The 27,944-nt window shown below is 37.9% G+C and overlaps 1 protein-coding gene across 1 annotated transcript; it reads left to right on the top strand.

Moving 5' to 3' along the window:
* The first annotated feature begins 8,354 nt into the window (after positions 1-8,354).
* On the top strand, positions 8,355-19,847 carry det1 (DET1 partner of COP1 E3 ubiquitin ligase). The gene is made up of 9 exons (XM_020935202.2): positions 8,355-8,620; positions 8,896-9,219; positions 10,575-10,841; positions 13,199-13,411; positions 14,083-14,306; positions 16,515-16,644; positions 17,050-17,240; positions 18,327-18,518; positions 19,096-19,847. Exons 2-9 carry the CDS (start codon positions 8,971-8,973, stop codon positions 19,283-19,285), a joined length of 1,656 nt encoding a protein of 551 aa, XP_020790861.1. The 5' UTR covers positions 8,355-8,620; positions 8,896-8,970; the 3' UTR covers positions 19,286-19,847.
* The last annotated feature ends 8,097 nt before the right edge of the window (positions 19,848-27,944 follow it).

Raw genomic sequence — 27,944 nt, 5'->3', positions numbered from 1 at the left:
TTGTGTTCACTGACTCTGAGATTTTTCACACTAGCCTTTTTGTTGCTCCACTGTTTAATGTAGAAAAAACATCTGTCTGGTCACAGTTTTGTACAATAGTTCTAAACTTAGTCGTAAATGATAGAATCGGGAAATCCTGATGTTTTTCCCCATCAGCCCTTGCTCCTCCTTGTCCGTGGCGTTTGGTTTCATGTGTGTAAAGAGCAGTCAGGAGGCAGATGGCCCTATCACTGCTGGGTAAACCAGCGGTCAGCACTGCCCTGTTTGGCTTAACGGCCTTTAAGTAATTCATTGTGTTCACTGCAGACGAGCATCTGTCCCCCTCACGGCCGGACACACACGCTCACCTTTGCTCAGAGATATAAACATACATGAGCTGTGGTCCAAACGGGACAGAGCTGCAGCTGGACAGAGGAGAGGAGCCTTTGTTCCATGTGACCTGCTCTGATCAGATAACCTGCCTGGTCTCAGTTAATACTCACTAAGAGCGCACTCACCTGCTCTACGGCCACAAGAAATGGAGACCAAGTAGTATCTGGACATGCAGCTGCAGCTCAGAGGGAGCTTCCAAAACAAACCTCAGAATCATCAACATGAGCTTTGTCTCTTTTACAGTTATAGATGTACATGATATGAAAATAAGTGATTCGTGTCTGCTTCAGTGAAACTTTTCTTGAAGAATATCACAAAAAAGACTTTACTTGATGCAAAACTGTTCTCTAAACACATGACATTTTCAAGGGTTGTTATTTTAATAATAACATATGCCACTAGTTGAATATAGGAGGGCCTGGACCCAGCAGACTATATGGCAGAATATGAAATGTTTGGATCCAATCATAGCCGCTAATTTGCAGCATGTCTCTAAAATGCTGACTATATCTCCTCTCAAATATTCTTGTATCATTGAGAAAAATATTTATATCTTCTTTTACTTTAGATACAGATACAGTTCAGTGCTTCACGTGATGCAGAAATAGGTGCTGTTTCTCAGTTTTCCCTGATTGGTTCATCCTGCCAATCGTACCAATCAGAAATTGTATTTTTATGTGGTCAATGTATAGCCTAACCTTGCACAGCGAGACTGACTCTCAGGATATTTGTGAGTTCACAAACTCACGAGATCCATCTTGAGAGACTCTGGCTCTAAGGTTAATTCAGCAGGGCGGACCAATCACAGAGCAGCCCTGAGGTCTGAAGCTTCATGTGCCCAAACGAACCAAAACAAACACGGCGACACTGACAGACGTACTTCAGCCTCTTTTAACCCCAATACAGACTCTGTGTTTTTTTCTCAACTGGATGTAACAGAAGTTCGATTTTTCAGATTGTTCTGCTGTTGTGGCGCTTCGACCAATCAGATCTAAATAGTCATCATGACGTTTTCCTGTGCTTTGAGCGAGCGCCATCCTAGACTGATAAATGTGTAGAACTCAATTGAGAGTGACACATATCAATCTGGTGTGAGCCTGGTTATGTAGAGGCTGTATTGTAAAATATGATCAGTTAACATAAATTACCCATCAAGTCTGTGTCTCTAACTGTAAACTGATCGTGTTTCTTTAGACATAGTATTTTCTCATTGGCAGTCATTGTTCATTGTTCATTGAATTGACATTGTGACACACTGGAAATAAATGGGGTCAAGGAGCTACATTATTATATTGTATACTAAGAGAGTGAACTCATTTTACTTTGCTTTAAGGCTGCACACAGCAGCCTATGGAGCAGCTTATAGCAGCTTGTTTTTAGTGCTCAGTGAAAGCTGCAGCTCGCGGGAGGCATGGGAACAGGAGCAGGGTGGGACATTACTGTAACATGCGCAACATGTCAAAGTTAACAATACAAGACGCCAGAGTTACTTTTATAAATACCATTTCCAAATAGTGCATGGGCCTGATGGACATGTTCTTAAAGCAGGGTTGTTTCCTTCAGTCGGCACTCTGCCAAAGGAATAATCACACAAAAGTGGCCATCACTCCGCTTTTCACCTCACACTCTCAAATGGCAGAAATTACAGGGCTGCTTTGGCTGGAGCTGTTGAGAAGGGGCTCTAATGTGTACAGCGTTCAGTTCGGCGCCAAGGCCAGCGCCTCCGATCGAGCGGCGCACATGAGAGGGGAGGCGGCCAAGTTCATGTGGCCCCTTTTTAAAGCTCTTCCTTTTGAGGACAGATTCTTCCTCAGTGCACAAAAAAACGCACCAGGATTGTGTTCCTCTTCTTCTTCATTTGGTGAGGCTAACCCAGTAAGACGGAGATTTGACCTCATGGGACTGTCCTGATTATGGTCAGCAGGGCTGCTAATGTTCACTGTTCACTGGCTGTAGATGAAGTAAATTAAGTCAGTTAGTACTTAAACGTGATGATTGCCCCAAAACTCAAAAAGGTTTTTTCACATCACAGTGAGGCCTAATAAAACTAAATATGCACTGACTATAGATCGGAGATCATCTAAAAGTGACTCTAAAACTCTAAAGATTCAGTATTTATGTTTATGTTCTGAAGTCAAAAGGTTTGTTTCATGGTCCATTAAAGCCTTAATATTACTTTGAATGTACCGACTTAATATAAAACTAAGGTTTCTAAAGGTTAATGCAGGCGAATTTTGTGTTGATAAAAACAGCAGCCAAAAAACTACCTCCATCATCCTTTAACAACAAAAAGGAAAATTCTAACCAAAAGGGTGTACCAATATACTGAAATTTAACAAAAAATAGACTCTCATGAAAATATTCAATAAAATGTCCAGTTCACAAGACACTGGGTAGTGGCTAAAAAGAGTGAGATTCTGTATTTTCCTTCTAAACCATTTTGTGAAAGCAGCTCCTGCAACCCTGTAAGACCCCTATGCACACACACTCAGTGTGAGTCTTTAGAGTAGTTTTAATATTTCAATGTTTTCCTAAATATGAATACTCCTGCGTGTGTGCAATGTAAACTGAATCTTGATTTTGAAAAAGAAATAGTAAATCCATGTTGGAGACAAACCAACCAAAGTGATTCTTACTAAAGGGTTTCATTTCTTTGTTGTTTTTTTAACTGATTCTGATAATTGACCTAGCGCAGTGTTTTACGTTTTAGGTTTTATAATAATGCCTTTGTGTTTTGTTTTGTTGAAGTTAAGATTATTTCCAACTACCTCTTTTTTGACAAAGTGCTAAAAATTGCTTACTCTAAAAGTGTGAAATCGGAGGTCAATAACAGAAGAACATCGGCCCACAAAACTAGGACAGGCAGGTGCTTGAGAAAAGGGTCAGGCTGTGAGAGAAACTTTTCATTTACAGTAAAATGGATAATTGAACACTTACATAAACCTACATAGACACAAATGCAAAATATCAACAACTCACCCACCTACTACAGAAAACACACATACAAGCTGTTATGCTTTCACAATCTTACCCCCTTAGTAGCTTCTAAAATTACTTCTCACACATGAACACAACTCAGATAGAAAAATGTTTAGCTGGAGGGTTCCCTTATCCAATTACGGACAAGAACATGGACACCACGCATAAAATAATCGTGGTTTAAAAATTATTATCTTTATTTTCAAAAAGGTGTTTTTATGTGCAAATTAATCAGGCTTAAAGAAATGAGTCATGCGCTGTTAGCTACACTATTCCCATCCACTCAAGCGATTTTTTTGTTTACTTTTGGTGCCACGGAGCAGATAAATAGCATGCTTTGGTGTATATATCTAAATGAGAATTAGCATAACGTGTGTCAATGGTGTAGTGGCGGTTGTGTCTTGACCCTGTGGTTTTATACAGCTTAGATTATGGTAATGCGTTATAGTGCGCTAAGGTCTAGAGCAGTGTGGTAATGGCAGTTTACTCTGATGGTGATATAGCCCTTAATGCGCCTTTTACCAGAACATCATTAACACACACTTAAGGTCCAGGGAGAAATCTGCCTGTTGTTCTGGATGGTTGGGGACTACACCGACCGTGGCAGGGAATAAAATTAAAGGTCCTATATTACACAGAATTGTCTCTTGTGAGCTTTACATTATATTAGAATGCGGTTAATTCATCAAAAACTGACCTGGAGTTGTGTTTTGTTTCATTCACACGTGTTTGAGAAATCCTGCATTATTAGTCTACAAATGCTCCAAAATGCTCTGTTCCACACTGTGACGTCATAAAGAGGTGTTATTTATTTATTTATTTATTTATTTATTTAACAGCTCCATTTACCTTTACTTGTTCAGTAAAATTGGGTTTTCCAGGGCTGAAATTATCCAAATGATTTTTGTGTAGGTGTATGGAGTTTAAGAACACATATGACATGACATCACAAGGTGGAACAGAGTGTTTTCTGTTTGAGAGAAGAACTCATTTTAAATATGCAGGATTTCTGTGTTGAGTGTGAATGAAATGTGTGAATGAAACCAAACACAACTCCAGGTGTGTTTGTGATGAGGAAACAACATTATAACATAGATCAGAACGTAATCGGCCCTTTAATCTGTGGTTTTCAGATACCAGAATGTGATGATTTCATATTCTCAGTTTTCGAAATTAATTACATTGTATTAGGCCATGAAATATCTAAAAGGTAAATGCACAAATGTTGAACCCGATCTTTGCTATTAGTGACTTCATAACCAGTGTATTAAAACAGAAATCTGTATTTTAACAATATTCTGTTTAACTGTCCCCATCTTTATTATTGTGGTAATATAATTTGAATCTCAGCAATAAAGGAGATTAAATTACACCTTTTACTATCATTAAAAATAATAATAACTGAGTTCAGATTAAACAAGCAATTAAATTAAATATACGTTTACATTGAACATAATATGGTTTGTCATGTATCAGCATAAAATATTATTAGAATGCCTAATAATGACAAAACTATCAAGGTATGAAATAAATAGGGATCTGTAAATAAGAATCTAAAGTATAATCATAACAGAAGACTTAATGAACCTAGTCAAACTATTAAGAAGTCCTAATAAAATTGTAATTCAGTCTATTTAAAGTAGAATGTTATGATGTGTGAAACCCTTTTAAAGGGCCTGCACCTCATTTTCATCTCTTTCAGTTCAGAATAATTACTTTTGCGTCGCTTGGTTGTCTAAAAAGACATAATCTATGACACCCATGGATCATTATGTTATATTTAAATGACTTTGTAAAAGAAACAACTCCACTGTCTTCTGGTTTGGAAAAGCGTAAGGCCCAATCGGAGTCGACATCAGCGCAAACGTCATCACAATAAGTGGCACTCTGCTGGATCGTGCTTTGCAGATCATTCTAACCAACAGTAGATTTTTTAAAATTTGTGCCAGAACAACCGTAGACGCTGACGAATCCTAAATTATCTTAATTTGAGGACACTGGATCCAGAGGCAAAGAATGAGATCTCAAATACACAGGAAGAATAATGCAACAGAATTCAATACAGTCACTGTATAACATAGGTCAGCAATAAACCATAATTGAACATAAATCTAACAGATCTCCAACACATTTCACTTCTTTCCAAAGCAAAGCGACAATGGACCAGTGCCCGGACATTGTTAGTCAGCCTGAGGCGGCATCCATTTGCAGTGGAGAGAAGGGTGTGGCTCCACTGCCACGGCTGGACCGCTCCACCATAATGCACCTGTGATCACTGTAATTTGTCACAGGGAAAAAGCATAAATCATTCACAGCACAATGACGAGAAAAAGTTCAGCTCCATAACGTTTACGGACTTGCAGTGTTCAAATGTCGTATTGTGCAGCAAAATGAGTCTGGATGTGAAAGTTAAAAAGCTTTTGTTAAATGCCAAATACAAAATGGCGGCAGAAATGGTTAAAACAATGCATTTTCCATTTGCTTTAAATAACCTTTTCAAAGTGCATTATCTTCTGTATATTAGAGTCTGATCACATCAAATTCTCACTCCATACTTCACACTTGCCCTTTAATGCAAACGCTCTTTAAGACATTTCTTATGTTATGTAATAATTATAATAACTGCAATTGTGGATTTCCTGCACCCACCTGAGTCCCCATCATTCACAATTAGGCAATGCCGCAAAACATCGTAGATCAAATTTTGCTTCTAGTGTGTCTTTTTCCTATATAAAACACAGAGCAGTTACAAGTTTTGCGAGTAGGTTTTTGGAGTATGCATTTAAGAGTGAAATTCAGGGCCATTCGCTCAGAAAAAATAGATGGGGAACAAAGAGAAACAGAAAAACATTGTCCACTTTAAGGTTGCAAAAAGCATGGAAGGATGAAAAAAATGATCTTAAATAGGCACTGTGTCTTGCTGTAAAAAGTGTATAAAAACGGTCGGACACAGGCTCTCCACCGATTCGCTACTTCATGGGCTGATGCTAAAAGCTGAGGCGAGGATCTTGTGTAGTGTGCGCTTTATTAGAGACCAAATAACAGAAGAACAAGAAGAGACTATATTTTTCGAGTGTGTAGAGCCACGCACACACTCTCTCATGCACGAAGAATCCAGCTCAGCCGCATAAAGCACATATATAGCGGCAGGTCTAATCAGGCATAGTTGAAAATGAAAATGCCATTAGATTTTTAAAGTGCATAATTTCACATCTTTCTTCACCATTCATTTCTTCATTTTTCTTTTTTCTGTGCCTTTTCATGCCCACTACATGTGCTTTTATGGAAAATTACAACATTTAAACTCTTTTGGTCAGGGATAATTGCACAAAGAACCATTAGCAGTCTTCCAAGACCAGTGAGCAATTTGCTTTTTTTCTTCTTCTTCTCGCTTCTATTCTTAATCTGTACGAACATGCATCGAAAAGAGAGCATAATTGTAATTTAATTATCTGTCATGTGAGGGGGCAAAAGGCAGGTCAGGGCAGTTTGCAGTGCTGTCGTAAATAAATAGATTTAATTAAAGGAGCTAAACAAACAAGATGTTATAGCAAAAAAGGTTGTTTTTTCTATCAATTTACTTTGAGCAATTATAATCATGTTCAAAGTTTGAAAGAGCCACTCTGGCCCTCACCTGCAAGGCCACCTACTGGTCAGCAAATTGGCACTTCACTAAAGCCAGCGTGTGTAAGTTTGGCTCATGCGCAGAGGCTATGAGGGCTTCGGGAGAAAGCAGTGCTCTGTAATTACCGCCTTAAGATTACATTCAAATGAAATGTTACACTTCACTTGGTTTCTTCAGGTTGTTTGGGACAAAAATACTGGCAGAAATTAGCAACTGCATTTATCATAAACCACATTTAAAAATGTCCTGTACCCAGACTGAAGAGACGCTAGTTGTATTATCTGCAACAGAGAATGCAGGTTTTTAAGTGTTTATCATAACCTTGTGTCTCATCCAAGAAAATCTCAAGTGGATTTGCTTTGTGTCATACTCAAAATAGAAGCCTTTAAATGTTGATTATGTCTTACTGTTTTATGAGAATTTGTGCTCACATCCTGAAATAAACAATATGGCTAAGAACCACTGATTGGATCAATGGTCCATTTTATAATATGACTAATACTAAAAACCCCTAATTTAACTCATATAAAAGAAAATGAATATGTGAATAGGCTATAGACCATAAAGAGCGCTTGTCCTAGAAACCTTTGTCTATTCAAGTGTGCGACCTCTCCCCCGTGAAATGGATGAGAACACGGCAGGTGGGCATTATGGAGGGGAGCTAGAACTAATTCTAATAAACACAGATGAGGAAGGGACGAGAGACCCTGTGGATGCCTCCAGAAATACCCTGGACTTATAATGAATGCATAGGCTTGTTCAGACATTCAGCTATCAGCCACAGTCAAATTAAACTAAATTAATTTTTAGTTACTTTTTAGATGACCACCAGGTAATCTAAGGTAAGTAAATGTTACAAGATATATTTTTGGCCCTTACAAAAATATTGTTGTAGTGAGCTCATCATCTTCTGGGCCCTTGGCCACGGGCTCCAACTACAAGCTATTTCCTTCATTATATTCCACGTCAACAGACCTTGCGAGCATTTCATTTCACTAAAATAATCATGTTCTTGTAATAATCTGAGAGCTGGGTATTATAATAAGATATGTTTAAAGGTGTACTATAGCTTTTCTGGTGGAGTATGTGTCATCTGTCCCTGAGATGTTTACCTAGAATATTCCACAATATAATATTAAACATTTCCATGCAGACAAGCAGATTGCATATGTTAAATGCCATACAGTGGAACATTCCAGGCAAAGCAGTAAGATATTAATGGAAAACAGAAGGTTGCAGACCTCCGCTTGATAGGTTATATAGTCCACCTTTAAATTTTGGAAACGTGTCTTGCAATACCGCACATGTCCTGGTGACAAAATGATGGCGCTGTTTCAAACGGCGCTGAGGCTTCTTCTTCTTCAGCGCTGCACGCTTTGCAGCTAACCAAAACATGCTCAGCTAACAACCCACAACATGCACACCTAACAGCAGCACTTTAAAGACACTTTTCATTCTGTCAGGACCAGTTTAAAACTATTACCTACGGGGCAGCTCCACGTCTGTGCACTGGAGCTGTTTGGAGTGGATAAAAAGGCTGTTTTTCCCGGAAAGGTGCAAATTATTAATGAAAAGCCGGGAGCTAGCTCGAAGTTGAGTAGAAGCTTGAGACAAACAGCATCTTAAACTTGTTCTTCTAAAGGAGTAAGTAGCAACGGTTTGTGCTAAACGTGTTTGCTGCTGCAGTGTTATGTTGTTTTCTTATTAGCTTTTAAAATATTAGCTTCTCATACTGTTGTAAGGTCATTTTTGGTGTCACTATAATTAAAAATCATGTTCTAGTTAATTAATTCCCATATGTAACCACCACACCAATGACTAAGCTGCAAAGGCTGCGTTGCGTTGTTTAAATCAGTTATTTTGGTCTAATATTGATCCAGAGATGTCATACTTTTCTAACACCTGTTTCCTCCTCGCAGATGACAAGACTGGACCTGTGATGTAGTCGTCTCATCGCACATCGCAGTGTTTTTCTGACACTTTATCAGGGAGTGATGGAAGAGGACAGTCCGACACTGAAGCCCAGGCGCATTCAGAATCAAAACGTGGTCCATCGCCTGGAGAGGAGGCGGGTGTGTTCAGGCAGACCTGGGGCTCACTGGTACAGAGTGCGCTGCTTTCACCAGAACCTCTTCCCCAACTTCACTGTGGTCAATGTGGAGAAACCACCATGTTTTCTCAGAAAGTTTTCCCCAGATGGACGCTGTTTCATCGCCTTCTCCTCTGATCAGACATCCCTGGAGGTACCGTTAAAAAGGAAACAAATACATATTATGAGAAAGTTAGACAAACTTTATTGATTCACATGGGAAATTATTTGAACTCATGTAGCTCACACATCACAATATATTATAATAATAACAGAGCAAAATTATAAATGTTCATATCAAATTCTAAATAATTGGAAAATTTGCAAGAGACTGGTTTCAAATAATTCACAATTGTATAAATGTATATGCCCAAGTAAAAATAAAAAATAGAACTACCGGTATAGTAATACAAATATATCTCAGTTATATACAGGAGGTTGTAAGAATTATTTGACAGACATTGTAGGTTATAGAATAACTAAATATTAAATGGAGCAGTGAAATATAAGTAAGACCAAGATAATTAACTAAATAATAAGTAAAAACACATATATATTTATTGAGATTTCATTAATAGCCAAACTTTATGCAGCAAAAGTCTGGAATATGTTTATCAGCGTATTTTATAATGACTGGATTCAGCATAATGTAGCTTGGACCTTTATTTTTAGTTTCGCAGCACTGCAGCAAGGGACAATTTGTGTTTAATCAAGTATTAAATAATAGCAATTGTATTTTGATAATCATTACCTGTATAATCCAGGTAATGATTATCAAAGATGATCTCAAAAGACCTTTTATGTGAAAAACAGCGGCATTATTAAATCAAATTTGTATGTATTTATTTCTCATTTCATTTCATTGGCATCAATTTAAAGCAAAAAAAATCTGACAATGAACATAAATGCATGTTCCAAACACGTGCCTTGTTATTGCTGGCATGAACAAAAGAAAGAAGAGGAAGATAATCCTTATGAGTCCTGCTCCTCCACAGATCATTAAAATAAACATTTCTTTCATCAATAATGCACTTTATTCTTAAATATAAGTAAAAATTCTCAATTACCAGATTTCAAGTTTTAATTGGTTTAAAAATGTATATTTATTTGGTTTCAAAAGATTTTTGGCAAATCTTTTAAAATAATAATTTGACTAGTTGACTAACTGAGAAAATAAATGATTTACTAGCTGACTAATAAAATTGTTATTTCATCAAGAACCAACAACAGTAACATGGAAGGCAATGTTATTTGTACAGCACAGTTCGTACACCAAGTAATTCATAGTGCTTTAAAGAATAAGAAAGAGATTAAATCACAAAATAAATAATCATTATAAAATTAACATTAAAAGAAAAGAGAAAAGAATGAGGAATAAAAACATCAGTCCCATGCACAGCTAAACAGAACCAGGTTTTAAACATAGTCAAAGTACAGGCCTGTCTCACATTTTCAGGAACTGTTCCATTTTTTACCTGAACACTTCCATGAAAACACCTTTGTTCACAGATTTATGAATACCAGGGCTGCCAGGCGGCTCAGGACCTGCTCCGAGGTCAGGAGGGAGAGACTCTGCTCACAGCCAATGACCAGCGCTCGCTCAACATCCGCGGGCGTCTGTTTGAACGCTTCTTCTCTCTGCTCTATGTCACAAATGTGGCCTCAAATGGAGAGCACCTGAACAGGGAGTGCAGCCTTTTCACTGACGATTGTCGCTACGTCATCGTGGGCTCAGCCGTCTACGTACCAGAGGATCCACCGCCGTATTTCTTTGAGGTGCTTCAACATCCACTGCTTTCATTCACTTCTCTTTTGGAAACTTTAGTTTAAAGCTATTGTATTGATGCTTTACAGTGACATTGCGCGGGGGGTGTTCTATAATGCATTTCTATTGGCAGAATGTTCAGCAGTTTCCATGGAGACACAATGCACATTAGCACACACAGACAAAAAAGATAATCTGAAAACTTAAAGAAAAATAAATAAATCAAAAACCTGTGATCAATACGAGCGTTCATGGTCCTGTAGGTGTTTGATTTTCAACAAAATAGTGAGAGCGACTGACTGAAATACTGTTGTCTAACGCTAGCTTTTGATTGCAATTTTATGTGAGAGACGTGTTTAAAAGCAAAAAATCATCTCTCCTGTTGCAGTTTCAACCAAATCTCTTTTTGGTCAGTTGTGCTCAGATTAAGCAGTGCTTTCAGTTAGCTTCACAACCCCAGGGAATGTTGATGACAGCAGCTGCAAAGTGTCAATGTAGACTTTTGTCAAAATTGCTTTAAACCTGAGGTGGCAGATAGATTGAAAAATGGATATCATTTGAGATATGCCAAATTAGAGTATTGAGTATATTGTCTATAGTTTTGGAATTATTAAAATACCTCAAAATGAGACCGAAAACAACTAGTGTAATCTCCCAAACAAGAGCATGAAGTAATATTTCTAGCATTTTATGGTTAATTTTATGTTCCATTTACATTTTGACCAATACTTGAACCTCAACCAAGACATTTACAGACACATTTTAGCATATTCCTGAAACATTGTTAAAATATTGTCATTATCATTATCAAGATGCGAGGATGCAAAAGTCTGAGAAGCACACATAATTACAAATTTTACCAATAGAAACTACAGTGTTATTTCGTAGGTATGTGTTTTTTTTCTTACATGTAAGTTTGATAGAGGCTGAAAAAGGTGAAACCTGTTTTCAAACGAAGAGCAGAATTTCTTTTTTTAAGTGGAAAAAAAAGATGTTGATTTAATGTGATTTAAACTTAATGGCCAGTTACGTTTGTGGTCGCACCAGTTACCGGCCTGCTGCTGTGAAATAACAAGCTTCAACACTTCTCCATTTTCATAACATTTATTGGTTGTCAGGAGTAACAGTGATGGTCAATTTATTAGAGTTTATTAAAGATTTATTAGAGTTTCTCATTATCAATTAGTAATAACAAAAAATCTTGACTTGTTTACACCAGTTATGCCTGTCACTATAACAAGTTGTAAAGTTTTTTATATATATATATATATATATATATATATATATATATATATATATATATATATATATATATATTATATATTTATTTATTTATTGCTGAAGAAAATATTGACGATAATATTGAAACTAATTTAAGCCACTGACACAAAAACCCTTAACTCCCCAAAAAACTATTGTAAATGTGTAATATTGTTAAAAAACTTGAGCTACAATAAATAAATGCCAGAACAAAACAAAAGTTATAATGAGTCATAGGGATCGTCTCCTACCTCCAGTCTTTACGCGAGCACAGGTGTGGGGCGTAGAGCTCTGACCAAGAGGTGTGCCGTCCTTGAATATCAGGTGGAGTGGAGCAGACTGAGGGCATTGTGTGGCGCGTTCAGTGAATTGCCAGAATCGTAAAAATAAATGTCAAACTAGCTCACTGAAAAACATTATGCCTAACATACTCAAAGCACAAAATGCCTTCTTTAATTTAAGAAGATTTGTATGATAAATGCACAACATCTACATGTTCGTGCACTGTCCAAATGCCTTCCCGCAGCAGAGCACCACCCCGCGCTCACTCCCTGTATCGGTTCAGCACTGCTCTACAGTTTGGTTTGATCATGATCTGTGAAGTGTAACTGTAGTTGCAATGATGAGCGTCTTTGTACAGGCCTAACAGTTGGTTTTATCCATGCACTGCGGTAGAAAATAATGAATTAGAAAAGTGTAGGTGTTTAAATCAGCAGTACTTATGGTCAAGATCATTATATAGTTGAGTCTTAATGCTTAGTTCTCAAAATCTAATTTATTCTTCTAGATTTTCATTTGAGATAGCCTTTTAGTAGATTGATTTATTGCTCTTGTACTGTGACAGAATTAAGTAGCCATAGTCTACTTTTTCACACTATGTGGTATCGGTATCAGTGAGTACATTAAGGCCAAGTATTGGATCGGATCCCCCAAAAATGATATTGGAACAACACTAATAAATATACAATATGTCTTTTAGTAGAAGAAAACACAAAGTTTCTAAATATATATTGCGCCAGCTTTTATATATTGAACGCTAAGTAAGTCCATATAGTAATCATCATGACAGGCTTAACACCAATCTAATCTGACTTTCATGTTTCTATAGGTGTACAGGAACAATGAGTCTGTGACCCCCAATCCGCGCTCCCCTCTTGAGGACTACTCCTTGCACATCATTGACCTGCACACGGGGCGCCTCTGTGACACCAGATGCTTTAAGTGCGACAAGATCATTCTCTCTCACAACCAGGGTCTGTATCTGTACCGCAACATCCTGGCTGTACTGTCAGTGCAGCAACAAACCATCCATGTTTTTCAGGTGAGGATTCCAATGTGCACATATGTGGTATAGTTTGAGTTTGTTGTTTTTTTCACACCACATTTAAAAGTTTTATATTACACAAAATTACTCTTGTGAGCTTTAAGTCGTGTTAGAATGCTGTTACCTCCTCAGCAACAGCAGGAGTTTTTTTCATTCACACATATTTGACTTATCCTGCATCATTAGTCTGTGTATATCTCCAAAGCTCGAAATGCTCTGTTCCTATGTAGTGGTAGTTTTCAATTTAACAGCTACCTTTTACCTTTTGTTCAGTAGAGATTGGGAAATCCAGGGCAGCGAGTTTAAAAAACCTGTGTGGGCACAAGACATCACAAGTCATGAACTCGGTCTAAATATGAAGAGTTTGTGTGTTAAACATGAATGAAACTAGACACAACTCTCCGTGAGTTTTTGATGAGGAAATGTGTTTGTATTTAGTTTGAAAGGTTGAAATACACTCACACACAGTTCTTCCCAAGTATCACTTCAACCTGATAGTTAATGTGGGCAAACAATATGGCAAAGACGTGATGAGCTGCTTCTAGACTAAAAAGGGGTTAGGGTTATGTTGTAAATGATCAATAAGTCACCTCATAGTTTTCTTACATTACAGGAGTCAGGAGTCTCTCCATGCCCTGACTCATTGGCCTTGTTTGTCTGAGTTGTAGGTGACTCCAGAGGGGACCTTCCTGGACGTACGGACCATTGGGCGCTTCTGTTATGAGGATGACCTGCTCACTCTCTCAGCTGTTTACACTGAGGCCCAAGCAGAAAGCCAGCCCGGGTTTCCTCGCCTTTACACAGACAAAACCATCAACTCCCTCAAACACAGACTGCTGGTTTACTTGTGGAGGAGAGCCGAGCAGGACGGGAGCGCCACTGCCAAGAGGAGGTCAGTCTGTGTGCGAAAAGTGCCTTTCTGTTGAACCATTATAATGTCTGACATAATATTCTCATTGTATTCTTGTGGAAACTTCATTTTCATTTTCTCTTTGACACTTGATATATCAAACTGCTTGATGTCTTTCAATTTTTCAATTTCATAACATCTGCATGGTTCCTGTGGGTGGAAAATGTTAATACAGCACCCTACTAAGTCAAATCTTGTCAAATTGCTTTTTTGCCATGATGGATGTCCTGCTTTTATCTAATACAATAATTAAGAAACTTTTTTTTTTTTATTCTTGTAACGCATAATGCATTTCTCCTCAGTTGCGTTTTAAAGACACACAAGGTGGAATACAGTATTACACTATGTATGGTATTACTCTAATATGTGTTTGGGTATTTTTTATAGCAAGGAGAAATTCAATTTTGTCAACTGGACAAAAGTTTGATGCAGATGGGTTTTATAGTATTTTGTTGTTAGTTGTATCCCTGAAGTAATCCAAATTATTCTAGTGGCGGTGTATGGAGTTTAAAAACACTGTGGAACACCTTCTACACAATGTGGAACAGAGTGTTTTCCACTGGAGAGAAGAACTTTACTATACTATTACACTGTGTACGAAATTACTCTAGTATGTTTTTGGCATAGATTGTTCTAAATAGGAAGTTCACAAGCGGCTCTTCCGGCTCCTACTGACCCTGGCTCCCCCTGGTGCCCTTCTCTCTGTAACTGCTGCTGTGAGCCTTGTCATTTTGATCTTAATAATGTTCGTATTAACCCGCTCTACATGATCCTGGTGGGATTTTTTCCGCTATTTTGTCCATCAAAATAATCCTATTAATAATATAGAACCTGCCTCCAAATTCTTTCCTGTAACTATTACCACCGCGGGCTTCATTTGAGTGTCGCTGAACACTGTGGGTGACGTCACACTCGCTTAGTCTATGCTGTTTCGGTATTTTTGTAGTATTTTGTTGGTAAACTGAAAAAAGTAAATGAATCCTGCACCTGAATCTATGTCACTAACTAAACTTTCTTAAATTAATCTGCTAATTGACATCCCTAAAAATAAAAATGCTCAATATAATGTCCGTCACACATTTTCATATGTACTCACCCAGCATGCATCTGTGATCTGAGCATGGCAATCGAAAACAAGAGTCAACATGTCGTTCCACAAATGTGTTTCTTTCTGTGTCTGTGTTTTTCTCACCAAAAATTTACCGGTAAGTTGCGATTGAGGTTACAGAAAACGGTAGGTAGCAGATGGTCTGATAATTAAAGCTCATTAAGCAAAAATGACTCTGAGAAACCTTTTCGCACATCAGAAGAGTATTTTATCAGCATCTTTACAGACTCAAGTCAGACGGAAGGAACATTTTAACTAGTGTTTATAACGGTGGGCTTAACAACATCCGTCTTTGGACCGTACAACTTATAAATCAGTTACTTATTTAAAAGAAAATAATAAAAATAATAAAAAAGGAACAATAATATCAAATATATTAAAATGGCATGTGGTAATGGCTGCATCAACCTCAACATATTTTCTTCTTTATACATTTCAATTATATACTCATTAATATGCTGCTAATCAGGAATTTGTATTTTTCTGGAAGTATTCAGAGCAAAAAATAGTCAGTTTCTATGTACTTCAATAGAATTACCTTTGCCATGTTAGAGTGTGCCTATAAAAGTGCATGTTCTGCTTTTATCTAATACAGTAATTAAGAAATGCTATTTTGTTTGGATTATTATAACATCGTGCACTTCTCATCAATCAGGTTTCAGTGACACTTCTACTGATTTGTGAAAAGTGTACTACAATATCACTCTCTATGTATTTGTAAATAAAGTAAATGCTCCTGAATCTAAGTTCCTAACTAAACATTCTTATTATTAAATCAATTAAATTAATTTTTGTGTAACATATGGGAAAGTATTCAGAGCAAAAAATAGTAAATATTTATAGCTCTATATAAAATCACTGCACTTTTTCCAAGTCAGGACTCAAGTCTCATTGAAGAGCTTACCTCACCAAATCATTTTAAAAGTGTTCATATTTTATAACAGAAATTTTAAGTGGTCACATTTGGCAAAGTAATCAGTTCTTTTTATTCTGTCATCTCTTTTTTTTTTCTTGTGTTTTACCCACATTTTGTCTCCTTAACTCCAGCTTGTCTCCTAATTTAAATCTCCCTGTGGGCTCAGATTCTTCCAGTTTTTTGATCAGCTGAGGCGTCTCCGGATGTGGAAGATGCAGCTCCTGGATGAGCATCACCTCTTCATTAAATACACCAGCGAAGACGTGGTCACGCTCAGAGTCACCGACCCCTCACAGGTAGCCCACCCTTCGCCGCCGACTGTCCAAATTCCTCCCTCTGCTCTCTTTGTTGCCTGCCTGGGAGCGCTTTGTTGTCCGCGCCGTACGATAAGGATTCCTTCTCCGGGTCTCCAAGGACAACCGTTCCCCCCACAAAGGAGCACAGTCGTCTCCTCATTCACACAAACAACAAGTAGATCTAATTAATGTTCATTTTAGCCACAGGAAAGCTCCGAGTATGTTAACAGCTTTTGGCTATTTCCATCTTTCCAATTAGGTACATTATTATCATCAGCTTATAGACTCTGATAAATACAAATTGAATGTATAAATTGAAAAAATGCGTGTCTAGACTTTGGTTTAAACCTGTGCAGATGGATATGGAAGAAACCCCCTTCTTTTTTTTTTTACCCTTTTCCACAGCCTTCGTTCTTCGTGGTGTACAACATGGTGTCCACAGAGGTGTTGGCGGTCTTCGAGAACACTTCAGATCAGCTGCTGGAGCTTTTTGAGAATTTCTGTGACCTGTACAGAAACGCCACTTTGCACAGTCAAGCCGTGCAGTTCCCCTGTTCAGCCTCCTCCAATAACTACGCACGCCAGGTCCAGAGAAGGTACTGCCTTCGTGCAGCTAATTGTACGTTACTAAGACGATTATTATTATGTTTGGTTTCTCAAAAAATATTAAAATGGACAATGGCCTAAAGTGCTCATTGATCAGTATTTTTATTTTATTTATTTTTTTATCAGGACGAGATTTCAGCTTTACAACTTGTCATTGAACTACACAACCATTGAAATATTTAATTGTCCAACCAGTCTCTGCTGGAACTGTATTTGGCTTTATTGGCAATTGGCACTACGTTCAATACTTTCAATATTTAATCATACACCATATGGATGTGTGGGTTTGACTTAGGCAAGGTCAGAGGTTACTTTCTGAATGACAAAGGAAATGGCTGCAGCAAATGTCAGAGAGGATTTGAAGATGTGCGTTATGAAGGGAGGCAGATCCACTGCAATTGCCTGGAGCAGAAGGAAGCCATTTCAGGACTTAATCTGGAAAAGAAGAGCGACATTAAGACAGTGAGCACAGCTCAAGGAGCTGTGATTTAATTTGCCCGTTGGACTCACAGGTATAGGTGACAAAATCCTTGCAGGGAGGTACGAAGAGAGCAGGAGAAGAGGGGGGAGGAGAAAGAGGAGAAAATAAAGCATAGTTTGAGCAAGGAAAAGAGCTTGAAATTGGATTTTAGAGTGGGGAAAATTGAGGTCGAAAAGAACGAGAGGAGAAATTGAAAGCTGGCAAGTGCATTCAGCAAACCAGATTTTGTGGCTTATGTAGCTGGCTAGCACAAGTCTAGTTCACAGGTGAAGAGATGCACAGCCCAGCAAAAAGGAAGCAGCATCTCTACAAGAATGGAAAAAGAAACTCAAAACAAGTTCAAAAGATGTCTAAAAAATACACATACCTCTATAACTACGAGTCTTTTAGAAGGATTGGATTTTAAAGGTTTTCAAAGACTCCTTGTACATCAAAAGGTTTACTATAATAGCTATGAGCATCTCGTCTCGTCACTGCATTGAGGAATGGTAAGAACTGTTAGGATTGTGAGATTTGAACTGTTATATGTGAATAGCAGTAGGGAATGTGCATGTGACCTCTGACCTCTACAGTTCTCCTCTTGTATGTTGGTCAGATTTAAAGACACCATAGTAAATGCCAAGTACGGTGGGCACACGGAGGCAGTGAGGAGACTCTTGGGTCAGCTGCCCATCAGCGCTCAATCTTACAGCAGCAGCCCATACCTGGACCTCTCTCTCTTCAGCTATGACGACAAGTGGGTGTCTGTGATGGAGCGGCCACGCACCTGTGGAGATCACCCCATCAGGTACCCACCCTCTCTGTCTCATCTCATCAATGTTTATGCTCTAATTTTCATAAATAATAAATAAATCATCAATTATTCATGATCAGTCTTACTAGTACTGTGTAAACGTAAATATGACAAAACTGAATCCTTTTCTTTATCACACTTTTTATGCATTTGGGAAGAGGACAAATTAAGCTCTATTGTTTTATGAGTGATGAGACTTGAGTGTGTTCCTACAGATCAGAATGTTTTTCTATTGTTATTTTAAGTATTCACTGTCTGGTCTTAATTTTTTGCATTCATCTTTTGGGGATTATTATTATTTGTCTTTGATTTCCTCATTTTGGTGACTAAGAGCAATCGCAGCAATGTTTTTGATACAAAGAACAATGTATTTTAAACTGTATGGTGTTTTCTGGTTTATGTTCAAATGCACATAATCAGTCAAGTAGTGTCTACAAATGTGGAAATGTTTGAATAACAAACAGCATGAGTCTGTGCCATGTTTTCAGCACTGTTCCAACATGTTTTAGAACCTGATGTACTGTACCTTTAACACAAATCTTCCATTTGTCCCATAATTTCCTCCAAACAGATTTTACGCCAGGGATTCAGGACTGTTGAAGTTTAAGATCCAGGCTGGTCTGCTGGGACGTCCTGTGAACCATGCCGTGCGGCGCCTGGTGGCCTTCACCTTCCACCCGTTTGAACCCTTCGCCATCTCCGTCCAGCGCACCAACGCTGAGTATGTGGTCAACTTCCACGTGAGACATGTGTGTGCGTAGTGTGCAAACCCACTGGGCCCTGTACATCTCAGAGTGATAAACAAACATGGCGGCGTGAAGCTGGGGCTTGTTCTTCTGCAGAAGAATCAGTGGCTCTCGTCCTACTTTCTCTCGACACAAACCACAGTTCTCTTTTGCCTTCCATCAAACAGTGGTCACTCAACACCAGCCTCCTCCCTCCAGCAGCAAGCCAGCAATTCTGCCTTTGCCTTTCGTCTCACCACTTTTCCTCCTCTTCCCCCCTTCCTCGGCAGAACAAAGAGGAGCTGTAGGAAGGAGAGGCTGGAATAAGTGTAAATGGGGATGTAGAGAGAGTGATTGATGTGCCACGGAGGTGGGAACTGCAGGTAGCCGGACCTCTCAGAAGGAGCAAAAGGTGCTTTCTTTCTCCAGCGTGCACTCAAAGCTGCACATTCAGAATGACTTCTGCGGTTGGTCCAACACCAGCTCGCCACAAAACTTTTCCATAAAAGCAGAGTTCATTTTATATTGTACAGTTTTATACTTTTTTTAAAATATGTCTAATATTATATTATAATAAACAGTTGTGTACATGTTTTTATTAGAGTTGCATCCATGCACACGGTTTCTTTAAAATACTGAAGGTGTCTGAGGTAGTACATTTTATGGGTGAATAATTTCTCCCAGTAAATACATTTTATGCTTTGATAAACACTACTACAGATGAAGTGGTAACTTGCCTTGACAGAGATCATGTCTTTGTGCTTTCATTAGCTCAGCTCAGTTACCACTGATATTCTACTGCTGTTGAAAAAACTGCAGTAGAGACTCTTCTTGTCATGAGCGTGTACGATCTGTTTTAACAGTCTTGCCCGTCCCAAAGCCAGGCTCTGTACAATCTTGATAGACAAATTTATTACACATGAACAAAACAATTGACAGCATCCTCAACCCTATTGTCAGTTGATTTATGAAATTATGAAACCCCAGGACTTCCTTTACAACAAATGAATTGGTGGAAATAACCTGCATCTTCAATCACATTACATCTGCCATCCCACCTCTCTGCTGTGACACAATATCAATCCATAATGGGACTGTTTTACACATAAGGTCCATCTGTTGTGAACACTACAACCACTGGACATCTGTTCCACCACGATGTGTCATCTCAAACACATTTCAACAAATATGCAAATGTAAGTAACACCCCAAAAGGTGCTAATAGATCAACGAATAGGTGAACATGCATTATACAGCCAGAGATGGTGGGAGGGGGGCTGTGAGGGGTCGGGGCAGTGTGGGAGGCAGGTGCTGGGAGGATTAAGTGTACTCTTGCCCCGCCGGTTATAGCAGGCTTTAAAGCATAGGGGTAAAACAACAAAAAGAAAACTGAAAGATGGAATAATTGTCATAGCTGTTTTACAGGAGGGGACACAACAGGAGATGTGAGGAGAAGAGGAGAGTGGCTGTGCAGCTGTGTAGCCTTGTATTTCATTAAGTAAATACTATCTGGTAGATCGAGGCTTAAGGAGGCCGTGTTATGTCAGTGCAGTTATAATGGTGTTTGTGTAAGCTGGAGTTGACAACATGCTGGGATAATCGGCTAATTACAGGAAGAGCATGGCGCAAACTGCCAGACCTACATCTACAAGACCCTATTGTCAAACAGCTCCTATAGAAAAACCTTTTATCCAATGCTGTAACGCACCAATGTAGAAGCCTATTTTAACTAGGCGATGCGTTACAAAAAATATATATTCTCTTCCTCTTTATCAAAAAAGTGTTTCCAAATAGGCCTGCCACGATAACACATTTTGAAGTGTGATATATTTGCTAAAGAAAAGACTGATAGATTGATAGATAGATGAATGATAAATATATAGAGATAGATAGAGATAAATGATAGATATATAGATAAATGATTGGTAGATGGATAGATTATTGATAGATGATTGATAGATAAATAATTGATAGATAATGGTAGAGAGAGATAGATAATAGAGATATAGAGATAGATAAATGATTGACAATTAAATGATAGATATATAGGGATAGATAAATGGTACAGATAGATAAATAATAGATGATAGATATATAGAGATAGAAAAATGATAGATAAATTGATAGAGGTAGATAAATGATATATAGAGATAGACAAATAATTAATAGATTGTCAGTCAGACAAAAAGACAGATAAATGATAGACATAGAAATAGATAAATGGTATATATATTGATTATGATTGACAGATCTAGATAAATAATAGATATATACTAATATTGAAACTGACACAGTAAACCTAAAGCAGGGTTATCTCCTCAAAAACTCTTCTAAATATACAATATTATAAAAGAAAACATAAACTATGAATAAGAACAATGAAATGCTAATTAGTTTGTATCTATAGAAAGTCATAGAAATTACTCATTCAAACCTCAGCTGCTCCGGTCTTACAAAAACTTACCAACACAATCCCCACTAGCTTGTTCCATTTTTCATATATTATACAATAACTTGATATAATTATTGTGACAGGCCTATTCCCAAACCTTCAGAAGCATGTATACTTAAAGATGCACATAGTAACTTTTCGGGAGGAGGTCTCCATGGAGATGTTAATGATTTGGTTTAAATTATCCACTGTTTGATACTAAACTAATTTGTCTTGCATTTTTTTCAAATACAGGTGTTATTTATTGCTAAAAATTATCTTTAAACATCCATTTGTATCATGAGTGGGGTCACCTCCTCATAAATCTAACCTGTCATTTTGTTTGCAAGTCTCCATCGAGATTCATAACTTTATGGCGATACTGTGGAACATTTTAGGCACATCTCCATGTAGACAAGCACGTGATGGACCCTTTACCAGACAAGCTGCATAGACTTAAACTTAGACAAACTTTATTGATCCACAAGGGAAATTATTTTGGATACAGTAACTCACACATCACAATAAATATAATAACAAAGAGCAACAATATAAATTGTAATAATAAATTCAAAATAAGTAGCAAAAATAACAAGAGAATAGTGCATCTTTAAGACAAGATACTTACACTTGTTGCTCATTTGTATTATTCTGTAAGGTGTTTTATGGGGAAAGCATTTGACAGCTTTGAGACATGCCTATTTCATATTCTTAAAACCATAGGTCAGTTGTATGTAAGGGTGAAGGGGTTTATACCTTTCATAGCCAATTACAGTTCACGTGGTTGAAAGCATGCAGGTTTTTATTATATTTAAAGGTACTACTATTGTACTATTCACTATTCAAACTGACTACCTCTCACAGGGTTCCAGTTTTAAAGGCTGAGCACAATTGTACCTCACTTTACTGTGGTTTTCATCAGTCTTAAGGATATGTTTCAGCCTCAGCCTCATTTGAGTGTATTGTGATATTGTCTAGTGATTTTAGACTGCTCGGGATGTGATAAAGAATATTAACCTGGATATACAGTTCACATAGGGCGCCAGTGATGAATCGGCTAATAGTGATGACTAAAAGAAAAACTATGTTTAAAAAACTCAATGACAATATATGAAAATACCTTTTTTATGACAAGAACAGTAATAAAAAGTTTTAATAAAGAAAGAATTTTGATAGTTCATTAACATTCTCTATTCAGAAGCCTTCACTTAGACTTTGACAAAATTTACTGATCCACAAGAGAAATTATTTGGACACAGTAACTCACACGTCACAATATAATACAATAACAAAGAGCAACAATATAAATGGTAATAATAAATTCAAAATAAGTGGCAAAAAAGCAAGATTTTTTTCACAGTTTTTCAACCTTTTATTTGTTTGATAATGTATATAAAAAGTCTAAATGCAGGTTACAATAGGAATAATCGTTTGACTATTTGTCCCATGGAAAAATTAATCACTGACTATTTGAAAATAACTATTACAACTATTACAATAGCCAATACCAAGGTTTATTTTTTATTCTTCATCTGGCATAATATAGGTCATGTATTGGTTCAAATACGCTCTTACATTTTTGCATTTTTTTGTTTTTTTAGGGTGTCTGCTGTCTGTTTTAAATCTCCTCCATGGGCTGATATGTTGGTTCAGCTGACGACTTGGACTTTATTTGAGCGTTTTTGCCATAGACCAGTCAAAGAGGGCACTGCTGAAAATGTAACTCCACCGCTCTGTAATGGGTTTGTTGTGAAATAGGGCTGGGAATACTAGTTTGTTGCCATTTCGAATTCGTTTGTTATTTGGGGGAAAATTATCAAAAATATCGACCACTCTGGTTTCCAAACTATCAGAATCATCCATGAAAAAATCCATATTAGTCCACCTCTAAAACAAATTACTCAAATTATTCTCACTGCTTATGGCTCCCACCATTTTGAAACCACTAGTGTACTGTGTTGTATTATTATTATTATAGGCATACAAATGGATTTTCTATTTTTCTTCTTTCAGTGTGTTAATATGAAAAAAGAAGATGTAAAACACACACACACACAGCTGAATTTCAATATGCCCTGACAATATTACCAATTTTACCAATCAGATTTCCCCCAATTCAATTAAGTGGCTTCATTTTCCCCAAGGTGAAACTCAAACAGGCTATTACAAACCAGTGTCATTACAGTATTCTACAACAGCACTCTATACTGCTCATACTCCTAATTTAACGTGAATATTGTGGTACCTTTTTGAATTAAAAGCAAACTCACCCATGTATTTCCGCCATTACATGCCTGTCCCAGTTTTACTTGGAAAATGGCCACACAGAATGATGAAGCTGCACTTACCACTTACATGTAATTCACCTGATGCTTCTGAGCACAATAACAAATATGTAGCATCTGTTGTACTGCTAACAATCAGGTAAACCCGAAGCCTTCTTCCTGACCTTGGTTGCTACGGTAACCCGGTCTTTTCTAATTGCCGTTGTCCTGGCAACAGCACAACCAATGTGATCCAGAAAAGGCCACGATCCTGAGTGTTTCCTGTCGCAGAGCAGCCTCTCAATAACACACGCCGACATGTTTAACAGAGATGCACTAAAACATATGTGGGAGAAATGGGAATATAATGGGTAGTTTTGTTATGTGCAACTGTAATATTGGACAAATTTGAACAAAATCTGTCAAAAGAGCCTAAAACTGTCACATAATGTCTGAATAAAATAGCCACATTTGTTTATTGCTTTACCAAAAGGACTAATGTACATATCTCCAGCATACTAATGTCTAAACATAGTTGGATATAGTATTTACACAAACTGATATAGCAGATATGTTTGGTTTGCTACTCTCTTTGGCACAGGTTTTGTTAAATGTTTTGGTAAAATGTTTCAAGAAATTGCCAATATCATATTACAGTAGCATACATTAATGTGATTATTTTTATATATATTTCAATTCGTTTAAAACATGTTGCTCTATGCTGTTCAGTGTGTGGTTTATATATAAGGCGCTATTAGTTTATCTTCAGATTGTAGGCAGAAGGCCTTAATGAAAATGGCCTTGGTGGATTTGCCATAGTAGATAGTACAGACTCTGAGGGCTTTTAGCTTCATTATTAGCATCCATTAACCTGCTGTACTCTGGGCTGTTCAGCAGGCCGTGGGTTAAAGAGCTACTGTGTAATTGGCATGATCCACTTTATTTCAGCCAGAGATCATTTACAAGCCACCTCTCATCTTTCTGTTGGCTTCTTCATTATTTTCTACACTCAAATTAGTCAACATGATAGTCCGTACAGTGACTAGCATCTTCTCAGCCCAGACTTCATTAAAGGAGCTGTTACAAAATTGGTGCCATCTTCATTTTTGTGTAAATCAGAAGTCTCTCTCAGCACAATAGGTCTTTCAAGAATCTACATATAAAGAACATCTGTTCTTAAAGATGTTTTTTTACTGTCTTGAAAACCTGAAAAACACAACTAGTATTTTTTGTTTGCAGTGGCCCAAAGTTATTCTTCACTTACCTTATACATTCTAAACATCCTGACTATTCACTGTGATGAGTTTATAAACACTTCTCACAACTTTCAGAGGCCAAAGCAGAGTTTGCAATTTGAGTAATTCTTACTACACCTATGCTAACAGTGCACTTCTTTATCACTCAATAAAACCCTAATAAACTTCTATACAACTGGATTCAGAGAGTACTTATTTTGACCTTCGAGAGCTGCTTACACAGTACTGTACTGGGGTGACAAATTTTGCTCAATAGATGAAAAGAAATTGGGTTCATGGTCTTTAATGTAGTCAATATCATGTTATACATACTTTTGTAAATGCCACAGTAAAAATCATTAGCCTTTCTATTGTTGTTTTGCTGAAATATAAAGACAAAACTGAATGACAGGAGCCACACTTCTGAACAGCCTTGTTACAGTTCAGTTTTTATCTTTTGGCCCAATAGAAAACTAGCATTTGCCACTGTGTAATTACTCTGACATTTCCAGGTTATTATAGTTATAATAGAGAAGAAAATGATTAACATTTTCTGACATAAAAAAAGGAAAAAAAACTCCTGCGCCATGAAACGTGTAACATCTTTTTGCTTGTTTGTTTATCTTACGTAAACTTGCAAACATTTTCTTTAGTTAACTCAATTTTCTAAAGTTTTGGGTGCTTGGATAAGAACACAAAACAGTTCTTCCTTGTACCTTTTAACAACAGATGTCCTTCCTGATTTAACCCTCACCAACCATCAGGCACAAGGCTGTCACAAATTGCATGGTATTCTTCGATCTGTTGAGGGAAAGCACAGAATGAGAGATTAATCTAGAAAAGTGAGATTAAATATGATGGTGCCAGGTTATAGCACCATTCTACCTGTAGTCTCCGGGCAGATTGTTGTTATTGAAATAAATATATGAATACAGAATGTTGTGTAAATAGACCAATCAAAAGTGGAACATCTACTCACATGGCCACATCATTCATGCAAGAGAACTGTAAAATTGTCCAATCTCATATTACACACACACACTCTTCCCCCTCTCTTAGGCCCCAAAATATTTCAGAGGCACCTATATCATTCAAATTCACAATCACGAATGTGCAAAACTTGTTTAAGCAACATCAATTTCTTTTTGAACATGTGAAATCCTGGGTAAGTTTGAGTCACTGTTGGCAAATGATTCCAGTGACAAAAAGAAAGGGCTCGTTTGGTTTGGTGAGCGTGGTTCTGTCTGAGGACATTTTGTGCACAAATGTTTGGTTCTGATTTGCAGCTTGATAATGAACGAGAATGTGGCTACGTTTGGTCCAGTGGAGCTTCAATCAAAGAAAGACGCTACTCTTCTCTTCCGTATCTGACCTCGAGATTTTATTTTAATTCGTGTATTTTCTTTTAGATCAAGGGGCAAACAGTTTTCCATGCCATATTTTCTACAAGACTACTTCTTTTGGAACTCCACATACACCCCAGTGGCCGCAAGCCTCCACCTTTGGCCCTCTCATATCCCTCACCTGTTATTGTTATCGACCACACTTCTATAATAACATGTAACAGTGTCAACATTTCATATCGCACGGATTACCACTTCACCCATCTGTAGATTGATTGAGAGCGCCTCGGCACTTGTGGAGCCTCCTGGCGCGCCGCGAAATCACAACACCGGCGCGTAATGAGCACAAGGAGCGCGCGAGGGCACGTTGGAGCCTGGGCGCGCGCGTATGGGAGGGGTTCAGATTCAGAACATTGACGACAAATATTTGATTTACTGTCCCGGGTGTCCCCAGACTCTAAGGTGTGCACACAGCCTTGCCATCTCATGTGAAGCTTCCGCGGTGATGCTCAAGTATTGGATGCTTGGTTTTACGCACGAGACGCACTGGGCTAAGAAAGTGCACACCCGGACGAGCTCGAGCGCAAAGACACATGGGGACAAACGCCACACAGTATTCTCATTGGGGGGGCTACTGTGTGCTTCTCACGTGGGTTTCGCATTAAAGCGGGCTAAATACATACATTTACACTGTTGATTAACGCGCAGTTTAATGGAGCGAGTCGAAGTGGCGGTTCAAAGCAGCTGTTGATGGCAAAGAACATGAGAGATTGAGAAACGGTGATTGACCCCGATTAAACTGATTGGAGAGAGTTCATAGTGAGCGATGCTCGATAACTGTAGTGTGGGCAGTAGAGACCTGCAGCATGGCCTATAGAAATGCAAATACACTTTTTCTCTTTCTCTTAACCCATTCAAGAGCCAGCTATTCTCGTTTGACCTCTGCTCTGGTCCCTGGATATTTTTATTATTTTTTAGAAATCTCCATAATTTCTTAAGAGGGCTGCAGGGTGCATGAAGCGTTCAACAACAGATATAGTCCCACTCAGTTCAGCCCGCAGCCTGGAGCCAATAATCATGCCACATTCATCGGCAAATGAATCAAATTTCGTCTCCATTCTGATGCCCAGTTTGAACTTCGGGGTTGTTCTGACTTGGACAAACAGTCTACAAAAATCACTGCATACGTTTCTTGAAGAGTGAGCTGTTTTGCAGCCCCCCAAGTCCATATTGACTATTCTGGATACTGCAGTGTAACATGGTTGTGGCCATGACACTACAGTGTACTCTATGAACATCAAGATGACATGTGTCTATCTGCAGTTATGGGTCATATTAGGACCCACACTCAGTGCAGTTCAGTAGGCCTAGCTGACAAACAGAAACTGTAAATAAGTAGGTGTGTTAGTTTCAGAGTAGTTT

Source organism: Boleophthalmus pectinirostris, unplaced genomic scaffold (assembly GCF_026225935.1).
Source record: "Boleophthalmus pectinirostris isolate CB_2022bp ecotype Guang Dong unplaced genomic scaffold, ASM2622593v1 HiC_scaffold_2, whole genome shotgun sequence".
NCBI classification, from domain to species: Eukaryota; Metazoa; Chordata; class Actinopteri; order Gobiiformes; family Gobiidae; genus Boleophthalmus; species Boleophthalmus pectinirostris.
The sequence above is the reverse complement of the archived record's forward strand: the minus strand, read 5'-3'. Positions and strand labels throughout refer to the sequence as shown.

Excerpts from the sequence above, each read along its gene's own strand:
- det1 (XM_020935202.2), top strand. The coding sequence starts at position 8,971 with ATGGAAGAGGACAGTCCGACACTGAAGCCCAGGCGCATTCAGAATCAA. Across the intron at positions 10,842-13,198 it reads CACCGCCGTATTTCTTTGAG|GTGTACAGGAACAATGAGTC; the intron begins GTGCTTCAACAT and ends ATGTTTCTATAG. Across the intron at positions 18,519-19,095 it reads TGTGGAGATCACCCCATCAG|ATTTTACGCCAGGGATTCAG; the intron begins GTACCCACCCTC and ends TCCTCCAAACAG.